At 32.7% G+C, this 18670-nt stretch overlaps 2 protein-coding genes across 2 annotated transcripts in view; one reads left to right on the top strand and one right to left on the bottom strand.

Annotated features, from left to right (window-relative positions):
* Positions 1-480: 480 nt before the first annotated feature.
* Positions 481-18092, top strand: LOC143073632 (uncharacterized). Its single transcript, XM_076249314.1, has 8 exons — positions 481-775; positions 2935-3037; positions 4278-4408; positions 7806-7911; positions 9799-9947; positions 10393-10531; positions 15246-15382; positions 17414-18092. The coding sequence occupies exons 1-8, from the start codon at positions 730-732 to the stop codon at positions 17551-17553; spliced, it is 951 nt and encodes a 316-aa protein (XP_076105429.1). The 5' UTR covers positions 481-729; the 3' UTR covers positions 17554-18092.
* Positions 17908-18670, bottom strand: part of LOC143073631 (macrophage mannose receptor 1-like) — a 52468-nt gene continuing 51705 nt past the window's right edge. The window contains exon 14 of the mRNA XM_076249313.1: positions 17908-18605. Within this exon, the coding sequence (XP_076105428.1) occupies positions 18523-18605 (83 nt within the window). The 3' untranslated portion in view covers positions 17908-18522. The remainder of the gene's footprint in view (positions 18606-18670) is intronic.

The following is an 18670-nucleotide window of genomic DNA, read 5'->3' as shown; positions in this document are numbered from 1 at the left end:
CTGTGTAACAGCCGATTGTATTGAGTGTGAAGGTAAAGGTAATATCTTTAATGAACACTTTTCATTTTTTATTTCTTTTGAGTTTATCAGTTTTTGCTTTGCATTTGCCTCATTCTTAGAAATTTAAAAGCAGTCATGCATTTTAGCAAGGGAGAAATTTAAAACTTAAAAGAAACATACACGAGCATCTCTGTCATTGTCCAAATCCCTACACCACCATCGATATCTACTGTTTCTGCCGCAAACATACGGGATGTGAATCATTGAAAGTACGTGAAGTAATCATAGATATAAACATGATAAGTAAACACAATTATTTGTTACGGCTTAAATACCGGTAATTGTCATACTTTACTTTATAGGCTTATGATGCTAAGTGAAAGATGCAATCTGATTCTCCCTTTGAACATTTCAACAAGTCTTAGGTACTTGTCAATCCTTAGTGGATGGCAATTAGGAACAGTTTTATTAAAATTTTCAAGTACGTAGTTGTCTTTATAACGAGGGGTACACTGCATTTAGAGTTGTTTTCAATTGTTCGATGATAATAGAGAAAATGGGCAAATGAATTGGAGTTGGACACAAAAATTATCAAGCAAAATCATTATTTGTTCTAGTAATAAATAAGCTTGTAGAAGCTATAAATACACGGTATAAAGGGAGAGTAGCTGTAGTCCCCGAACGGTACTCTCATTGCAGTCATAAGGTTTTGTTTTTACGAAGTCTACAATGGACGAGACAATTTCAGTTTTAATTATACTGAATATTCTTACTGGTAAGTTTTTTTTTTATTTACAGATAGATATACTGGAAATGATTATATTTGGTGTTGACGGCCAGTTCAATTTTAAGTTAGAATTCAGAAACTGTCAAGTTTTTTTCTTTTTCTTTAAAGTTTGTTTTCATTACATTTTGAAATGAACTTATTCATTAAGAACTAAAGTTGAAATCTATCCTTCGAATATTTTAGGGACGCCATCACGAGGTGGTTTGCCTATTGAATATTTTATTCACAGACGAAAACGGATATGTTTCAGATGTGAGATGATTTTTACTAACATGAGCGTTAAGTTGGATGCCCCATTTGGAGCAGGATCTCCTTACCCCTCCGAAGCACTTGTTACCACCTAAGGTTTTTTGTTGGATTTATGTTGTTAAGCCTTTACTTTTCTATATTGGGTTTTATACTGTTGTTTGTCTTTTGGTCGTGTTTCGTGTTTCTGCCTGCTATTATCAGTTCGTTTTCATGGTAAAATCTACACATCTAAATATTAAATATATTTATCAAGATGGTAATTATTCACAACAAATTACGTGAAATTTTAAATAAACATATCATTATTTTAAGAGAGACTAACAGAGAAAACAATATATGGGTCATTTTCAAAAAGTGTCGAATTTTCAGTACACCCATGCTGAATTTTTATTTCTGAGAACTTCAGTTGTAATGGTTTAAATGAAAGCTTGTCACATGGATTTGTGATTCAGAACATTAATAATAAACACACCTTACATCTATTTCAAGAAGATTAAACTGCATTTAAGGCCGATTTTGGGGGTATTTGTGTGCGCACAGTGTCAGAAAAACACATTTCAAATGATTTTTTTCCGATTTTCTGATCGCCTTGATATCTGCAAAAGGGACTTTTTAAGAACGTTAATTATTACTCTAACGAAAAATCGTAGCTTCTTTATCATTGTATGTAACATATTATCTACAAACTAAATTCAATCAGCGTACGGGAGGGTTCATATCCACCCTGTTACCGCTACTTAAATCAGCCGTTAAATTTTTCTCCCTTTGAATATTGAATCAGTCAGTGTTGATTTCAAAAGTACAAAGTAATCTTTACATTTGAAACACCTCGTTTCTTGAACGACAGTGTAGAGAAAAGAAATTTCAACACATTTAGTGAAAAAAAAAATAGAGTGTACTTTTCATGTCTATGCTGTTACCAACAATTTTGATTAATTACACCAACAGTATGCTTGTAAAAAGTGCAATAACGTGTTGGAAACCAAATTCACAATACAAAACCATAATCATTTCACCAAAGGGAGTAATATTTCACAACAGAAACCAAAAAACGAAAAAAATTGTCTATCCTGTTATGTCTACCCTGTTACTATGTTTACTATGGTTACAGTAACAGGGTAGACAATTGTAGACAAAAACGTCGTTAATTATTTTATCTTAACATGTAGGTGGAAAACGAATGAAATATTTCATTGTATGAACTCATCTTAAGGTTATAACGTCTTAATCTTCCCAATTAAGCATTTGCAGGTGCAATACTGATATCGGTAACAGGATAGACAAAAAGGTAACATGATAGACTTATATATAGAGATATATCAGAAACGTACGTTCCTGTTACCAATGAAATAAAGAAAAAAGTAAACTAACTTATGAGGGATTTACTTGATGTTGGGTTTATTTGAAAGGGTGAAAAAATTCCGAACAGTATAAATTGCTATCTTGATTAGACTTACATTACTGGTGGTAAATTTTACAACCTTTGAAAACCAATTTTTAGATGCATTTTCAGTACAACTTGGAAAATAGGCAAACAATCTATTATTTCACAGAATGAATATATATAGACGTTTATTCTCTTGAAAACCATATAATTGGCCACGTAAAACAAGCTTAACATTTTATCTAAACCTTTTCTTAATAACCCAAAATTTCTTTTGAAAATGGTAACAGGATAGACAAAATATTGTACCACCGATCAAAAAATGTTTCAAGATATTCTTGTATGACATTAATATTGCATCTTTTAATATGCTGTTCTTAAAGTACTGTTTGTTTTGAATTGCTTATGTAGAGGGTTGTTTGAATAAGTAACTTTTAGAAAAAAATCAATTTCAAAATTCGACATTTTTTTAAATGACCTTTATATGTAGAGTATATGTTTTGATGTTTTACAGTAGTTTACGGAGTGTGTGATAGAAATGCTATTTCAAACTGTATATTGGCTCTCCAACCTTTATCCAATACGGGATCTTTACCTGATGCACACTCAGTTTGCGAGTAAGTAAATCACTGAACATTTCTTTTCTTCTCTGTTTATCTATTCCAGGAACTTTGTGAGGGTAATGTGTGTAGTTTTTTTTGTTGTTGTTGTACATGTTGTTGTTTTTTGTTTTGTTTTTGTAGTTTTTTGTTTGAAAGGGGGTATAGCAGAGAGCTACACGAACACAATACAAATACCAGTTATTCTTTTATCGTCGTCACAAGGAATACACATATATAGATACAACTTGAAATCTATAGACAAATCTTTGAATGCTAACTGTTTTAATTGTTACACTACATGTCCCATGTGCCATAATTGCTGCTTGTGCAAACGGTTGATATAGCCCAATCGTTGAAGGTAAAACGTATAGAATGAACATGTTCAAGATTGACACAACGAGTTACGCCAACTTATCTGTTTTGTGACGTATAATAATAAAATGCACATAATATGATAAAGAATACTGTTATTTTTTTATGTATAATAACAGCCTCACTCACAATGAAGAAAATAGAATCATATTCAAAACAGTGTGGCTGTGGCTATTGATTAACGACCTAAATTATCCCATTGACTGGGACAGATTGGGTGAACGTTTGACTGTAACGACCACTGCTCACTACTTACTTATTATAGAATTTAAACTGTGGGGTCACCAAAGATTCTTAACGGCTTTAATGATAAAATAATTAGAAAAATTTATCAGGAATAACCTTTATATTTTTAAATTGAAATTATTGATATAAATCAAAACATCGTATTATTCCTGAGCCGTTTTTCGAATTACTTTATTTAGGTAGTGAGCAGTTGTCGTTACAGTCAAACGTTTACCCAATCTCTCCCAGTCAATGGGATAATTTAGGTCGTCAATCAATGACCACAGCCATACTGTTTTGAATATGATTCTATAAAGACAATGAAAATATATATCAATACGTATGTAACAAAAAAATACTCATCAAAGATATACTAGGCCTATGACTTTTACGCTAGACACGTTTTTATGAAAGAAACGCGCTTCGGACGGAATGAACAAAAAATATATATATTGCGATTCCATAAAGGAAATGATACATATATTGCGTATCCGCTGAGGTCATTTGACAATATAAAAAATCTTGCATATTCATCAAATTATGCTATCTTCATTTTATGCAAATTAGAATTCAATTCATTTCGACATTCAATGCTAAAAGAGATGATGATATCTCGATTTATCATGGGGCTTGTATTTGAATATGTGTATATTTGTAGACTTGTTTCAACATTCAAAACCTGCATAGCTCCACACAAAGCTGCCTGTGAAGGTGATGACGTCATGTTTGGTGTAAATTCTATAGAGACATCAGTATTCTCACTTTGTGGGGAAAACAAAGCAGAAGATGGTAATTTTTCTTTGTAAATATCTATGTAAATATCTCACGTCACGGGTATCAGAATTTATAACCAGATATTTATCCTACTGGTAAGAGGACACGCCACAATATAGCTGGTTGACTTTGGGCTTCAATAGTTTTGTTCATCTTATCCATCAATCGCCTTTCATGCATGCATGCACAATAACGGTTAACAGTTCCCTTTTCACGAATGTGACCTACCGAATTAGACTATTAACCGGATTTGTTATAACATAAGCAATACTACGGATGCCACATGTGAAGCAGAATCTGCTTACCGGTCTTGAGCACCTGAGATCAACCCCAGTTGTTGGTAGGGTTCTTGTTGCTTAGTCTTAAGTTTTTTTATGTTACATGTCTTCTGTACTATTATTTGTCTGTTTGTTTTTTATTTTTAGCCATGGCGTTGTCAGTTTCTTTTCCATCTGTGAGTTTGACTGTCCCTCTGGTATCTTTCGTCCCTCATTTATAAATTAAGACTATATGGATTTTACTGTTGCTCTAACCAACAGTCTTTATTGCCCTTCACAAAAAAAGACCCAAACAAAACTATCCTTTTCAAAGAAAAACAATTGCGCATGTACGACAGGTTTACACTGAATTACTGTTATTATCAACACCCTTCCTTTTACCTCTCATATAAATAATAAAACAATAATATATATATATATATATATATATATATATATATATATATATATATATATATATATATATATATATATATATATATATATATATATATATATATTTATATATATATTTATATATAATGATTTAATACTTTTTACATCATGTAAAAAAAAAACCTACGCTACGGAAACCACACTAGTAAATCAAAATAACTTCACCGGTACTCAAGAAGACATTCATCAAACTGTTGATGGAATGACTGTTATTAATGAAAGCAGAGATGAATGAAGCTAATAACACGAGAAATGGACTTCTGAGGCCAAAATCCCTACCTAGAGTGGGTGAATGGAATGTCCGTACCATGTACGAAGTAGGAAAAACTGTGCAAATTGAAAAAAGAAATGTTGAACTATAACATCGATATACTCAAAAACAAATACCAAGTAATCCGTGAAGTTGATGACAATAATGAAAACATGGGTGAACACATAACTGAAATTTGGGATAACATCAAGGACATTTATACTTAAACAGCTGAGAAAGTATTGGTTTAAAGAACAGAAAAAGAAACAGTGGCTGTCAGATAAGATTTGGGAAAACATCAAGGAAAGGAAAGCCATAAAAATAAAACTTAATGCATCTAAATCTAACAGATTGAAAACCAAATTGCAACCAGACTATAGAGATAAAGACAAAGAAGTTAAAAAGGGGGCAATGAATGATAGGAGAAACTATGGTGAAGAGCTGAAGAAGCGTCAAAGCGTGGAGAGCTCAGTGTAGTATAAACAATCACTTGGCAGCTCTGTGGAAAGTCCAGGAATAATGATGCACCAGTACTATCCAAAGAGGGGAACCTACAAACTACAGACAAGGAAAAGTTAGATCGTTGGGCAGAACACTTTAAAACTATCCTGAATAGGGCTGAAACCAACAATGATATACCAGACATTCAACCGTTTGGAGATACACTCGAAATAGACACAGAAGTTGTATGCAAAGATGAGATCCAAAAGGCAATAAGACAACTGAAAAATGGTAAAGCACCAGGCATAGATAACATCAGTGCAGAATTACTAAAATCAGACATACAACCAACAAGCGAGATACTACATTATCTATTTACCAACATATGGATAGATGAAGAAATACCAACTGAATGGGACAAATGAATTATTATAAAACTGCACACAAGAAGGGAGCTCTGAAACTTTGCAACAACTGGTGAGGAATATCGCTACTTTCAATCTCTAGTAAAGTATTCCTTAGAGTCATCAAGAATAGAATAACTGATTCCATTAACAGTAAGCTGCGTGAAGAACAGGCAGGTTTTAGAAATAACAGAGGCTGCATTGACCATCTATTTACTCTCCGAAACATCATAGAGCAATCCATAGAGTGGCAGAACAAAATAGTACTAAACTTCCAAAGAGCATTTGACAGTGTTATAAGAGAATATATCTGGGACATACTAAGAGCATATGGAGTACCATCGAAAATAATCAAGCTGATAAAGATATTCTATTACAAGTATGAATGTAGTGTATAACACAATGGGCAGCTTTCTGGTTGGTTCTCAGTGGATACAGGCGTCAGACAATGATGCTTAATCTCTCCTCTTCTCTTCTTAATAGTTGTTGATTGGTGTATGAGATCAACCTTAGGAAATGGAAACACTGGGATAAGATACACACTCAACTCCTTTCTTGAAGATTTAGACTTTGCAGATGACATTTTCTTACTATCCAGCAACAGAGCACAAATGCAAAGGAAAACATCAAAACTGAATACTATGTCAAACAAACTTGGCTCAAAATTAACATCGAGAAAACGAGTCATGTGAATCAACGACCAATCAAATAAAATTCCAATTAAGATGGGATCCTTGTACATCGAGGAAATAGAAGACTTTACATACCTAGGCAGCGTAATAAGCAGTGACAATGAGACCACCAAAGACATCAAAGCAAGACTGAGTAAGACTAGAACATCCTTCTGTCTACTCAGAAAAATCTGGAAATCGTCATCCCCTGCAAGAAACACAAAAGTTAAAATCTACAACGGCAATGTCAAATCTGTACTGCTTAATGGCTCAGAATGTTGGAGAATTATACAAAATGACTTCAACAAACTGGCTGCATTCCACAATACCTGCTTGAGAAGAATATGTAAAATCTTTTGGCCAAACAAAATATCCAACCAGGAACTATTCAAACTGACAGCACAAAGAGACATAAGAGATGAAATAAAAACAAGAAGATGTAAATGGATAGGCCATGTCTTAAGGAAGGAACCAGCAAACATCGCTAAAGTGTCACTGAGGTGGACTCCAAACTGGCAAGAGGAAAAGGGGAAGACCTAAAGAAACATGGAGAAGATCAGTGGAAGGCGAGATGAAGGAGGTTGGGATGTCTTGGCGAGAAGTAGAGAAGAACGCAAAAGACATAGTGTTATGGAAAAAGCTAGTGTCAGCCTTATGTGCATCAAAGCACGAAGAGGATTAAGTAAGTAAGTAACATTAGTAAAGCACATTTGATGCTTTTCAATCCATGCAAAGTAGGGTCAAAATGTTATAAACCAGATATAATCGTTGAAACAAACCGAAATTAGGTCATATGTTATGAGTATTTGAAAAAAGAGTGAATAAATCCTAGTACCTCCAACCCTAATGCTAAAAATATTTCCTTAATTTTAAAGATATATTCTAGTATCCAAAAGCATCACAAAATAACTGATCATTCTATCTTTTACACAGATTGTAGCTTAGAAAAGATCATGGAATGTAACCAACTCTTTGTGGGACAAAACCTGAATTCTTTGGAGCATTACCCAACGGAACATCAACTAGAGAAAATATGCTCGTAAGTGATTTTGATAAGAAAATAAGGTTTAACTAATCTATATAACATTTTTTTCTCTTATTCTAATACAAAATAAACAATCAATATCGGTATGTGTAACACTTTACAAAACAATTCACAATTTCAAAGAGTTTTCATATCTTTTTTTTTTTTTTTTTTTTTAAAGTTTTAAAATATTCAAAAATTTTATTTTAGTAAATGATTTAAAAAAAACAAACTTACACTCTCAAATCTATTGGGTTAAGATATTTAATTGAACTACGTCTTATTCTCTAAAAAACTGTAAATGCTGACAAAGTGTATTTCTATGATAATAAAAAAAAAAAAAATCGGATCTGAACAATTGGTAAAGGTGTCAGACCACCAATTAAAAATCCCTATCTGTTCAACCAAATTTTGCATTTTTCACACTTTCTAAATTTTTACCTGAAGTTTAACTTAAAAAAAACCCCAGGTTTATCCTGAATTGTACATGTATCACCTTTCTTTATGTCAATTTTCAAACAATGTTTAAAATCTTCTAAGAAAGAATTACCTTTGGGAAAATAACTACTCCACAAATATTTCTGGAAATCTTAAATTAGTATACGTTGTAGCGCATTAGTCATGAATTTTTAATGCAAACTCATAGACAAGTGAATTTTGGCTCAAAATGGTCTAAATAGATTTCTCTTTCACCAAGAGTTTCATTTCTGCAAATGTGTCGGTTAGTTTAAATAAACAATGACATCAAAAGAAATATTTTGTGTCAGAGTAGGGCTACTTGTACGTTATGAGCTGGAGGATATAATTGGTGGTCTGACACCTAAACATACGCGTATTTGAAACTCTTGTTCTGAATTTCCTATCCTCTATAACTAAAAATATGTATAATCTATGAACAAACGTCGTTTATTTAATCTTCTTAGGTTCTATAAACAAAAGTAGTTTTTTAAACTGCATCAGTTCTTTAAAAAAATTTTTTTAACTGCGTTAGTTCTATAAACAAAAGCAATTTACAGACTTCACATGATCAATCAACAACACTCGTTTGTTTGTTCAATTAAGCTTCATTGGCTCTTCAAACAAAACTTTTTTTTTCAATTTCATTCGCTCTATAAAAAAGTTTTTTTTTTTCAAGCTTCTTTTGCTCTACAAACAAAATTTGCTTTCTTCAAGCTTCTTAGACTCTGTAAACAAAAGTCGATTCTTTTCTAGCTTCAAAAAATTAATAAACAAAGGTCTTTTCTTACAAACTTGAAAATCTCTATAAAAAAAGTCTTCATTTCTGAGCTTCTTTGGCTCTATAAACAAAAGTAGTTTTTTAAGCTTCGTATTATCTAGAAACAAAAGCATTTTTATGCCTCACCTACGATAGTAGAGGGGCATTATGTTTTCTGGTCTGTGGCTCCGTTCGTCCGTCCGTCCGTCCGTCTGTGGTTCCGCTCGTCCGTCTGTGGTTCCGTTCGTCCGTCCAGGTTAAAGTTTTTGGTCAAGGTAGTTTTTGATGAAACTGAAGTCCAATCAACTTGAAACTTAGTACACTTGTTGCTTATGAGATGATCTTTCTAATTTTTAAGCCAAATTAGACTTTTGACCCCAATTTTTCGGTCCACTGAACATATAAAATGAAAGTGGGAGTTTCAGGTTAAAGTTTTTGGTCAAGGTAGTTTTTGATGAAGCTGAAGTCCAATCAACTTGAAACTTAGTACACTTGTTGCTTATGATATGATCTTTCTAATTTTAATGCCAAATTAGATAATTACCCAATTTCACGGTCCATGGAACATGGAAAAGGATAGTGCGAGTGGGGCATCCGTGTACTTTGGACACATTCTTGTTATGTTGTAGTTTTTGTTGATCAGTGATTGTGGGGAAAATGACTTTTATAATATGAATATTTTATAGAGTGATGGACGTGTTTCATGAATGTACAGGGCCTGTTATGGAATGTGCCAATATTACGAAAGAAATACCTCAATTTGACCAATACAGAAAGGGTTTGAAAACTGTAAGAGACATCTCCAACTTTGTATGTGGTGATCACTTCCGAACAGGTAAAATCAGTTTTAGTAAACATACACCAAAATATGACAGTGGAATACTTTGACATTTTACAATAATTCTTAATCAGTGAAATTTCAGTCGCTACGGATTACATAATATATTTACTACACTTATTAAAAATCTATGATATAATTATATAAAGGAGTTTAATTATGCCGAAACGTTCCATAATCTGACTGACCTATAATTGCTTATATCCATGAACTTAATTTGGTGTCAGGTGGATATTTGTCTCATTTGCAATCATAACCCATTTCCTTCTCTTTATATTGACAATATGGGATGATACACCAGTTTAAAAGAGTTGAAAGCAACATTTAATGCAAGAACTACAAGTAGAAAAAAATATTACAGAGTTGATCATGCACTTGAACGATTTTCAATGTACATTTATAACTTATCACTGACTGAATAAAACAATGTTACTGATTATAGGATATATAAAATTTGGGAAGGAATGTTTTGAATCAGAGAGATACATCAACGCTGCAAGAAACTGCGGAAATCAGTATGTGGAAGAAGCACCAATAATTGAAGCAGAAACACAACAACCTCCAGTAAATACAGTGTGCAAGTAAGTAGTTTTAAATATCACGTAACTAAGCTAGTCAGTAGTTTGAATTATCATATACTTAGACTAAATAACATATGATTTTTACTGTATGATAATAACATTAAATAACGTAAATTCCATATTTTTCGAATTGGTGCTTAGCGGGCTGATATGAAAAGTTTATCACATGCTTTGATTGTTATCACATGCATTTCCGTAACGTTATCGCATGGCATTCCGGTGATACTCGGCAAATTCCGGAAAATACACCTCAATGCTACGTTTTCAGTGAAAAAACATTACAAAGTAGTGTACAAAACAATTATTTGGATACTGGAAAGTATACTGTGTACAGAAAATAAATAAAAATACAAAAAAAAAAAATATATTAAACAAACGCATTTTTTGGAAAGTTTCAAACATAATTTAGAAAGTTTCTTTAAAAAAAGGTGACTTTTCCAAACAGTTTTCATTATGTATATTGTTGAATTATTTATTTTGTCGATTCGTCCATATTAAAATATTTTTCTTCTCTGTTAGAAAGATTTAATATTGAATGTACTAAATCTGGGGTCAGACGTCAGTGAACTGTTCTATCTTTGAACTTCTATTTTGGAACCACGTATAAGGGTCATTTTAATTTTTATGTTTATTTTCTCCATTGTTGAAGCATATGATAAAAAGATCATAACATGTCATTTTTCATATCGCATGTACTATCAGCCCTCGGTCAATATCAGTCCTCGAGCCATGCGGCTCTTGGGTTGATATTGTACCTAGGGCTGATAATACATGCGATATGAAAAATGCCATGTAATAATCTGATAATACCACGTGACTAAGCTAGTAAGTAGTTTGAAATATCACGTGACTAACCTAGTAAGTAGTTTGATATATCACGTGACTAAGCTAGTAAGTATTTTGAAATATTAGCGTTCTGACAAATTTCGTGTATATATGTCATGTACAAGTTGCGATTTTGTACATGTTTAACATATTGTACACGTTATGATTTGTACAATGCAAAAAATACAAGAGATAACATGTACAAAAGTACCTCGTACATGTTAAACATGTACAAAAGTACCGCGTACATGTCAAGTTATGATATGTACAAAATTTGAAAAAAAATGCTTCTATTTTAATAGAGCATGTCATTAACTTAATAATATTTTCATAATTATTTTTATAATTTACCCATGTTAGTGTGTTTTGTCCTTTTTGATACAGTCAATGACCAAATTAATAGTTTTGGTTTTACTTGATACCTGTTAAAACACACATGAAGTAAACAAACACTATTCAGTATCTCACCTCATGAATTGTTATAGTGAATTTCCACTTAGAAATCAATAATCTTATTAATTATAAAAAAAAAAAAAATTTGATGTATAAGAGTTGCATCAGTTCTGCTGAAGGCCAAAAATGTTGAAGATCAGTTTCAATAATTCCAAAGTTATTTATGATAAAGCGTTGTCCAATGAAAATCATTTTCTCTCTCTGGCATAGGAAACTTTGCTTTATCTTTTGCAAGTCACAGTTAAAAAAAGAGGGAGGAGGGCTTACGACATTGTTCTTAAAAAATTGAGATGAACCAGTTAACTGCTTTGTTGCTACTGCAGAAATGTTATGCTACACTATCATTAAACAGAGTCAAACTGATGTAAGCCATGATTTACTGCAAAAGAAAAGTACAAAGACTGGAAAACACAATTATGCCAACATACGCCGTGAAGCAATAAAAATATTTCTGAAACTTTGTGATCACTGTGCTTTAAAGAAAAAAAACAATCTGAGTTTTTGACAACTGTTTTTTTTTTATTCAATAAACTTCAGTAATTGTAGTCTGCTTTATTTCAATTTATATTTGAATTTGTACAAGAAAATATTATTGAGGTTAAAGTCATGTGTTATAATTATAGAAACATATCTTTATTTTCAAATTTTGTACACTTTAAAACCATTTTTAAGCAATATTTTGTACATATTATAACATGTACGAGGTACTTTTGTACATGTTATAACTTGTATTTTTGCATTATATAAGTAATAATATGAACAACATTTTTATACATGTTATAACATGTACAAATTCGCAACTTGTACACGAAATATACAAAAAATAAGGAAAAGACACTTAAGAGCCAAGAAAATGTTGTTAAAAATAGACCGCAGCACAAACACACACACAGCAATCTACAAAGCACCACAAAAAAAAAAATATTAGTCAGCACGAATCTTGGTTATTTCTTGTATATGGAAGAGTTGACAGTCTAGTGATACAGTAGATCAACCACTTACACCATTCGGACAACGTTCAACTGTGACAAAGACAAGTTCACCATAACAGTGGTCTTTTTGATATTAATCAATCAAATTATGACGGCATCCGTGATAACATTCGAAGGAATGTGTTCAAGTTTACAACTAAAAACTCATGATTTGTGTTGTAATGTCTTTGTATAAAAGAGGCGCGAAAGATACAAGAGTCAAACTTATAAATAGAAAATAAACGGATGAGTAGCATATGAGGAAATACTTTTTAATGGGAAACTCAAGTCCTTGGATATGGTACCAATTAGAAGATGTATAACCCATATTCAATTTCTGCTGGAATATCGCTACATATGATTGACAGTTTACAATATGATTATTAAAAAGTAGTACCTTTAGTCATAAACCTGACCCTCTCTGTCAATATTGTTGGCGTATAAATACATACCTACCCTTATGAAACTGAATTGTTTGCCGCAAACTTGCCGCAAGCTTGCGGCAAACAAAAAGTTTGCAGGAACACAGAAAATTGTGTTTGCAGATGTTTGCCGCTAGCTGCAAACTTCCGGCAAACATTGCAGCTTTTTGCTGCAAGCTTGCGGCAAGTTTGCAGAAACATCAATGTTTGCCGTAAGATTGCCAGAAAGTTTAAAATAATAAAGAATATTTGCCGCAAGATTGCAGAAAACTTTGATCATTCTATATTTTTGCCGCAAGATTGCAGAAAAATTTGACCATTCTATATGTTTGCCAGAACATTGCAGGAACTACACAATAATGACTGGGGATGCCTAGTTGGCACCTTCTGGATGCTAATAATTTGAAATTGTGGCTAGGTCATGTAAGTTGTGTTTGGAAATGTATTTCACATATAAGAGATCAAGGAGGCATTTTGATTCAATAATATGGGATATTCAGTATGTAGTTTTGTAGGTACAAATGGTTCCTAGAACTGCATGTTTTAATAAAATAATTAATGTTATCATCATATATAATTAAGTAAGCAACTATGTATACATGTACGTGTGATTGAAAAACTTAAGCTATTATAAGTTTGAATTTGTAAGTGATGTACTGCACCATCATGATCATGTTTATTAAGATTAGGTTAAATTCTGTAATGCAATCATTACCTTAGCTTTATACCCAATACACATTTGAGATTTTAACTTTTTCATTTTTTAATACAGGTATATTATGTCATTCGAGAATGACTCCTGCCCCTTTTTCAAAACTCAAATTCATGTATGTATTTCCTTAAATCTAATGAGTTTGCAAGAATTCTTTCAATGATTGTTTGTATAAAGACAGGAATTGACTTTCTTAAAATTTTGCTGTGTAATTTGAAAGAGATAATTTGAATGTGTCTACACACATGACATTGGTATATGTGTAGTTCCTGCAAGTTTGCCGCAAGTTTGCAACAAACAATTGCCGCAAGCTTGCGGAAAATCTAATTTTCATAAATATGTTTGCAGCAAGCTTGCCGCAAACTTCATTTGCATGGTAAAATGGTTGCGGCAAGTTTGCAGCAAACGTTTGCTGCAAGCTTGCGGCAATGTTTGCTGCAAACTTGCGGCAAATGTTTCTGCAGGGCTTATTTTTCAGTAAGGGTAAAGCTTTAAAACGTAATTTCAAAGTAAAAATACAGCGAATTATCTGAACAATACTGAATTAACTGCAAGCTAATTGTCTGAACAGTACTGAATTGATTTTACTGCAGTAGACAAGTCAGAAAGCTAACCGTAAACCGAACATGACTGATTACTTTATTATCAAAACTTAAGATCTAAATGACCATTTCAGCCTTAAATTCCGTTTATAGCATGTATTGATTATCAGCCAGTTAAAACCTGTCTTGTACATAAACATACATCGAATATATTTCATGCTGAAGGACGACCCATTTTATATCCTAGGAGTGGGAAGTTGTGTTGCGGATGATATATTTCACCTGTGCCCAGTACGGGTTATATCAATTTTGAATGCAAAAGTGCGAAAATCTATTTAAATTAGATACATAACTTGTTTCTACATCATCCTGCATTTTAATGAATATTCTATCTATTGTCATCCTGTATTTTTAATGGAATACACTGCGATATGAAACAAAATTGGATTTGATGAAGTATTCGTATTCGTGTATTAGGAAACGTATTTTTTTCCAGTTATCACCAGGTCAGAATGTTCAAATCCAAATCATCTTGCCTTTTAAAGGTTCAAAAACGAAAACTAGTGATTTATAATCGTAGTTTATGAAGATTTCTGTACTTTTCATATTTTGTAGAAGGATCCATGGTATGTTCGATTTTGTTGGTAAATGTCTGTACTTTTATATTTTGTAGAAGGATCCATGGTATGTTCGATTGTGTTGGTAATTTTCTGTACTTTTATATTTTGTAGAAGGATCCATGGTATGTTCGATTGTGTTGGTAATTTTCTGTACTTTTATATTTTGTAGAAGGATCCATGGTATGTTCGATTGTGTTGGTAATGTTATTCGACGTTTGTGCTCCCAGGATGCATTCGAGTTTTTTGATTGGACAAACATCAAGTATATCGATATAATTTCCAGAACAGTCAACTGCCCACTCTCAGGTATGTGGCACGATAAAAGAGGGACGAAAGATACCAAAGGGACAGGACAGTCAAACTCATAAATCTAAAACAAACTGACAACGCCATGGCTAAAAATGAAAAAGACAAACAAACAACAGCACACACGACACAACATAGAAAAACAAAGAATAAACAACACGAACCCCACCAAAAAACTAGGGGTGATCTCAGGTGCTCCGGAAGGGTAAGCAGATCCTGCTCCACATGCGGCACCTGTCGTGTTGCTTATGTGATAACAAATCCGGTAAATAGTCTAATTCGGTAGGTCACATCCATGAAAGGTAAGGGGATTGTAGTTACGACGTAAGGAACATATCCGATATCATTTGTGAAACGGTTATTCCATAACGGTCAACCAACTCGTGATGGCGTCCGTAAAATTTACGAAGGGATGATTTCAACTTCACCATTTGGAACTCTTGGTTTAATAGCTTCCTTGTGAGCAGCAACCCTGTATCAAGAAAATCATGATAGGAAATGCAAGCACGGGAATATCGTATCAATTGGGAGATATATACCCCGTATGCAGGTGCTGCTGGAATGTTGCTACTTAGAAATGGAAAGTTCACAATTGGAAAGCTGAAATCATCTCTTTTGTCGTAAAGTTTTGTTTTCAACCGACCCTCATTGTCAATTTTTAGATGTAAGGCAAGATATGAGGCCGACTTAACTGTAGTGTCCTTTATCTCTAGCTCGATTGGATAGATGCGTTCCACATAGTCACCAGATTTTGAATTATTTAGTGAAAGAACATCATCTATATAGCGAAAAGTAGAGTTAAAGGATATTGCTAACTTCTTATCTTTCTTCCTAAGAAGTTCCTGCATGAAGTCAGCCTCATAATAATAAAGAAACAAGTCGGCAAGTAGAGGGGCACAGTTTGTTCCCATTGGAATGCCGATAGTCTGTTGAAAAACACGTCCTCTGAACGTAACAAATATGTCGTCAATCAAGAAATCAAGCATCTTGATAATATCAGTTTCAGAGAATTTTTTGTTAACTTGTTGGTCTTAATAATACGCTGCTTTGAGATGTTATCTATACCTTCTCTTATGTTGATACACGCACTACACTTTTTACATACAGTTTCAAAATTTAGAGACATAAGTCACAAATTTCATATTGACTGAACCTCTAAATAGTTGATCAGAAATAACTGTTCTTTCTAATATTCGATAATATAAGACAAACGGGATGAGTTTTCTTTCCTTATTGTTAATTGCGCATTACTGAAAACCTTCACTAAATTCTTTAAAAAAAGGACGAAAGGTAACAGAGGGACAGTCAAACTCATAAATCAAAAATAAACTGACAACGCCATGGCTAAAAATGAAAAAAGACAAAACAAACAATATTACACATGTCACCACATAGAAAACTAAAGAATAAGCAACACGAACCCCACACAAACAAGGGGTGATATCAGGTGCTCCGGAGGGGTAAGCAGATCCTGCTTCACATCTGTCTTCCGTCGTGTTGCTCATGTTATAACAAATCCGGTAAATAGTCTAATTAGTTAGTTCACATTAATAGATATGTAAACTTGACAGTTTCTATAGGAAAATGATTACAAACAGAATATTTCATCCTAATTTAATGTATACGAGGATATTGTTTGTAGAAAGGGTAAAATTAGATACGATCCATGTAAACTTATTTGAGATTAACTTATTCTAAAATGTTATACGATGACATGTACGTCATACGGTCCTTCATGGATAGTTGCAAAGTCACACAGTGACATCATATTTTTATTCTGATGTTGACTTCCTGTGATAGATCTTTAAGTCACACAGTGACATCATATTTTTATTCTGATGGTGCCTTCCTGTGATAGATCTTAAAGTCACACACACAGTGACATCATATTTTGATTCTGATGTTGCCTTCCTGTGATAGATCTTAAAGTCACACAGTGACATAATATTTTGATTCTGATGTGACCTTCCTGTGGTAGATCTTTTAAATGACTGAGTAAGGTTTAAAATATATGTTTCCTGATAATTACAGGAACTACACAGACACCAGCTGTACAGTCTGATGGAAGATCGGCTAATATAAAGTCTTCACAGTTAAATAAAGGATCCACTCATTCAGTTATCACATATATGTGGACAGGTTGTTTGCTTCTGTTATGTTTTGTAATTTGAAACTTTAATACTTTCAGTTAGATGAAAAACGGTTCCAAGTCAGCCATTGTGGATTAAGCTTAACGTTACCACTTTCTCAATGGAGTAAAGTAAAGGTTTTGTCTTGGTCTTGAAATATAACAATACAGTTATTTTAAAAAAAATTCGAGAGATATATTTAAACATAAGAAATCGATTTTTTTTAGTTCAATTGGCTTGCTATAGCACTGTCATTTATTAAATTTCTTGTAGCCCTATGACGGCAATTTCACGAGAAACAGTATTTTAAAATTTCACATCTCAAGGCTTTGAGTCAGAGGTATGCTTAAATATGAATGTTTGACTCTCTCGACATGTGAAGAAATGAAAAAGAAATGATGTCAATATTTTAATAACAAAATGATGATATGATGTAGAGACATCTTAAGACCGCACATAAACCAAGTCTGCTCATACACATGTAACTATTCCACACATAATTTTACATGTACCTAGTCATATGATAATTAAATAATGTATTGTAAAAAGATATAAATTTATAGTAAAAATTTTTGAAAGAACATTTGTCTTTATTTATTTTAAAGTATAGAAAAAAAACTTTTGAATTGTCGCTTACAATATTAGCTTATTAAAAAGAAAAAGAAATTCCCCAACTGCCTACAATTTGATAAAAATGTTAAAATTATATATAGTTTTCATACTAAACATATTACGAGAGTACAGTCTATACAACATAAACTGATGGGATGATTTTGATAATAACTTGTTATTGACTACAATGTTATACCTTAAAATGATTTTTTAGCATATATAAGATGAGTTCGGTATTTCTTGGCATTAATCTTGCATTGCCAAATTGATTGTGACATAAAGTCAATATTTTCTAAAACCTACAAGATCCTACCAGATTGGACAGGTCTCTTGCATTTTACACATTTTCACAATACGAAAAAATAGTCACATTGTCACCATCTATATAAGACGGAGATGTCAAAAACAACGTTTTACAAACAATGTCACGAGCAACACTGTTACCATGGTGATGACGTCTGTTTTAACGGATGATCCACCACCTGAAAATGCAAATAAAAGTGTTTATTGTGCTTTCAACTTCGTTTTAATTAAACTAATGAATGGG

Source organism: Mytilus galloprovincialis, chromosome 4, assembly GCF_965363235.1.
Source record: "Mytilus galloprovincialis chromosome 4, xbMytGall1.hap1.1, whole genome shotgun sequence".
Classification (NCBI taxonomy): Eukaryota; Metazoa; Mollusca; class Bivalvia; order Mytilida; family Mytilidae; genus Mytilus; species Mytilus galloprovincialis.
This window is presented reverse-complemented; position numbering and strand designations above follow the sequence as displayed.

Bases quoted from the DNA above. Each gene is read 5' to 3' on its own strand.
- LOC143073632 (XM_076249314.1), top strand. From the start codon at position 730: ATGGACGAGACAATTTCAGTTTTAATTATACTGAATATTCTTACTG. The intron at 776-2,934 runs GTAAGTTTTTTT...GATGTTTTACAG, and splicing joins TATACTGAATATTCTTACTG to TAGTTTACGGAGTGTGTGAT. The intron at 9,948-10,392 runs GTAAAATCAGTT...TACTGATTATAG, and splicing joins TGGTGATCACTTCCGAACAG to GATATATAAAATTTGGGAAG.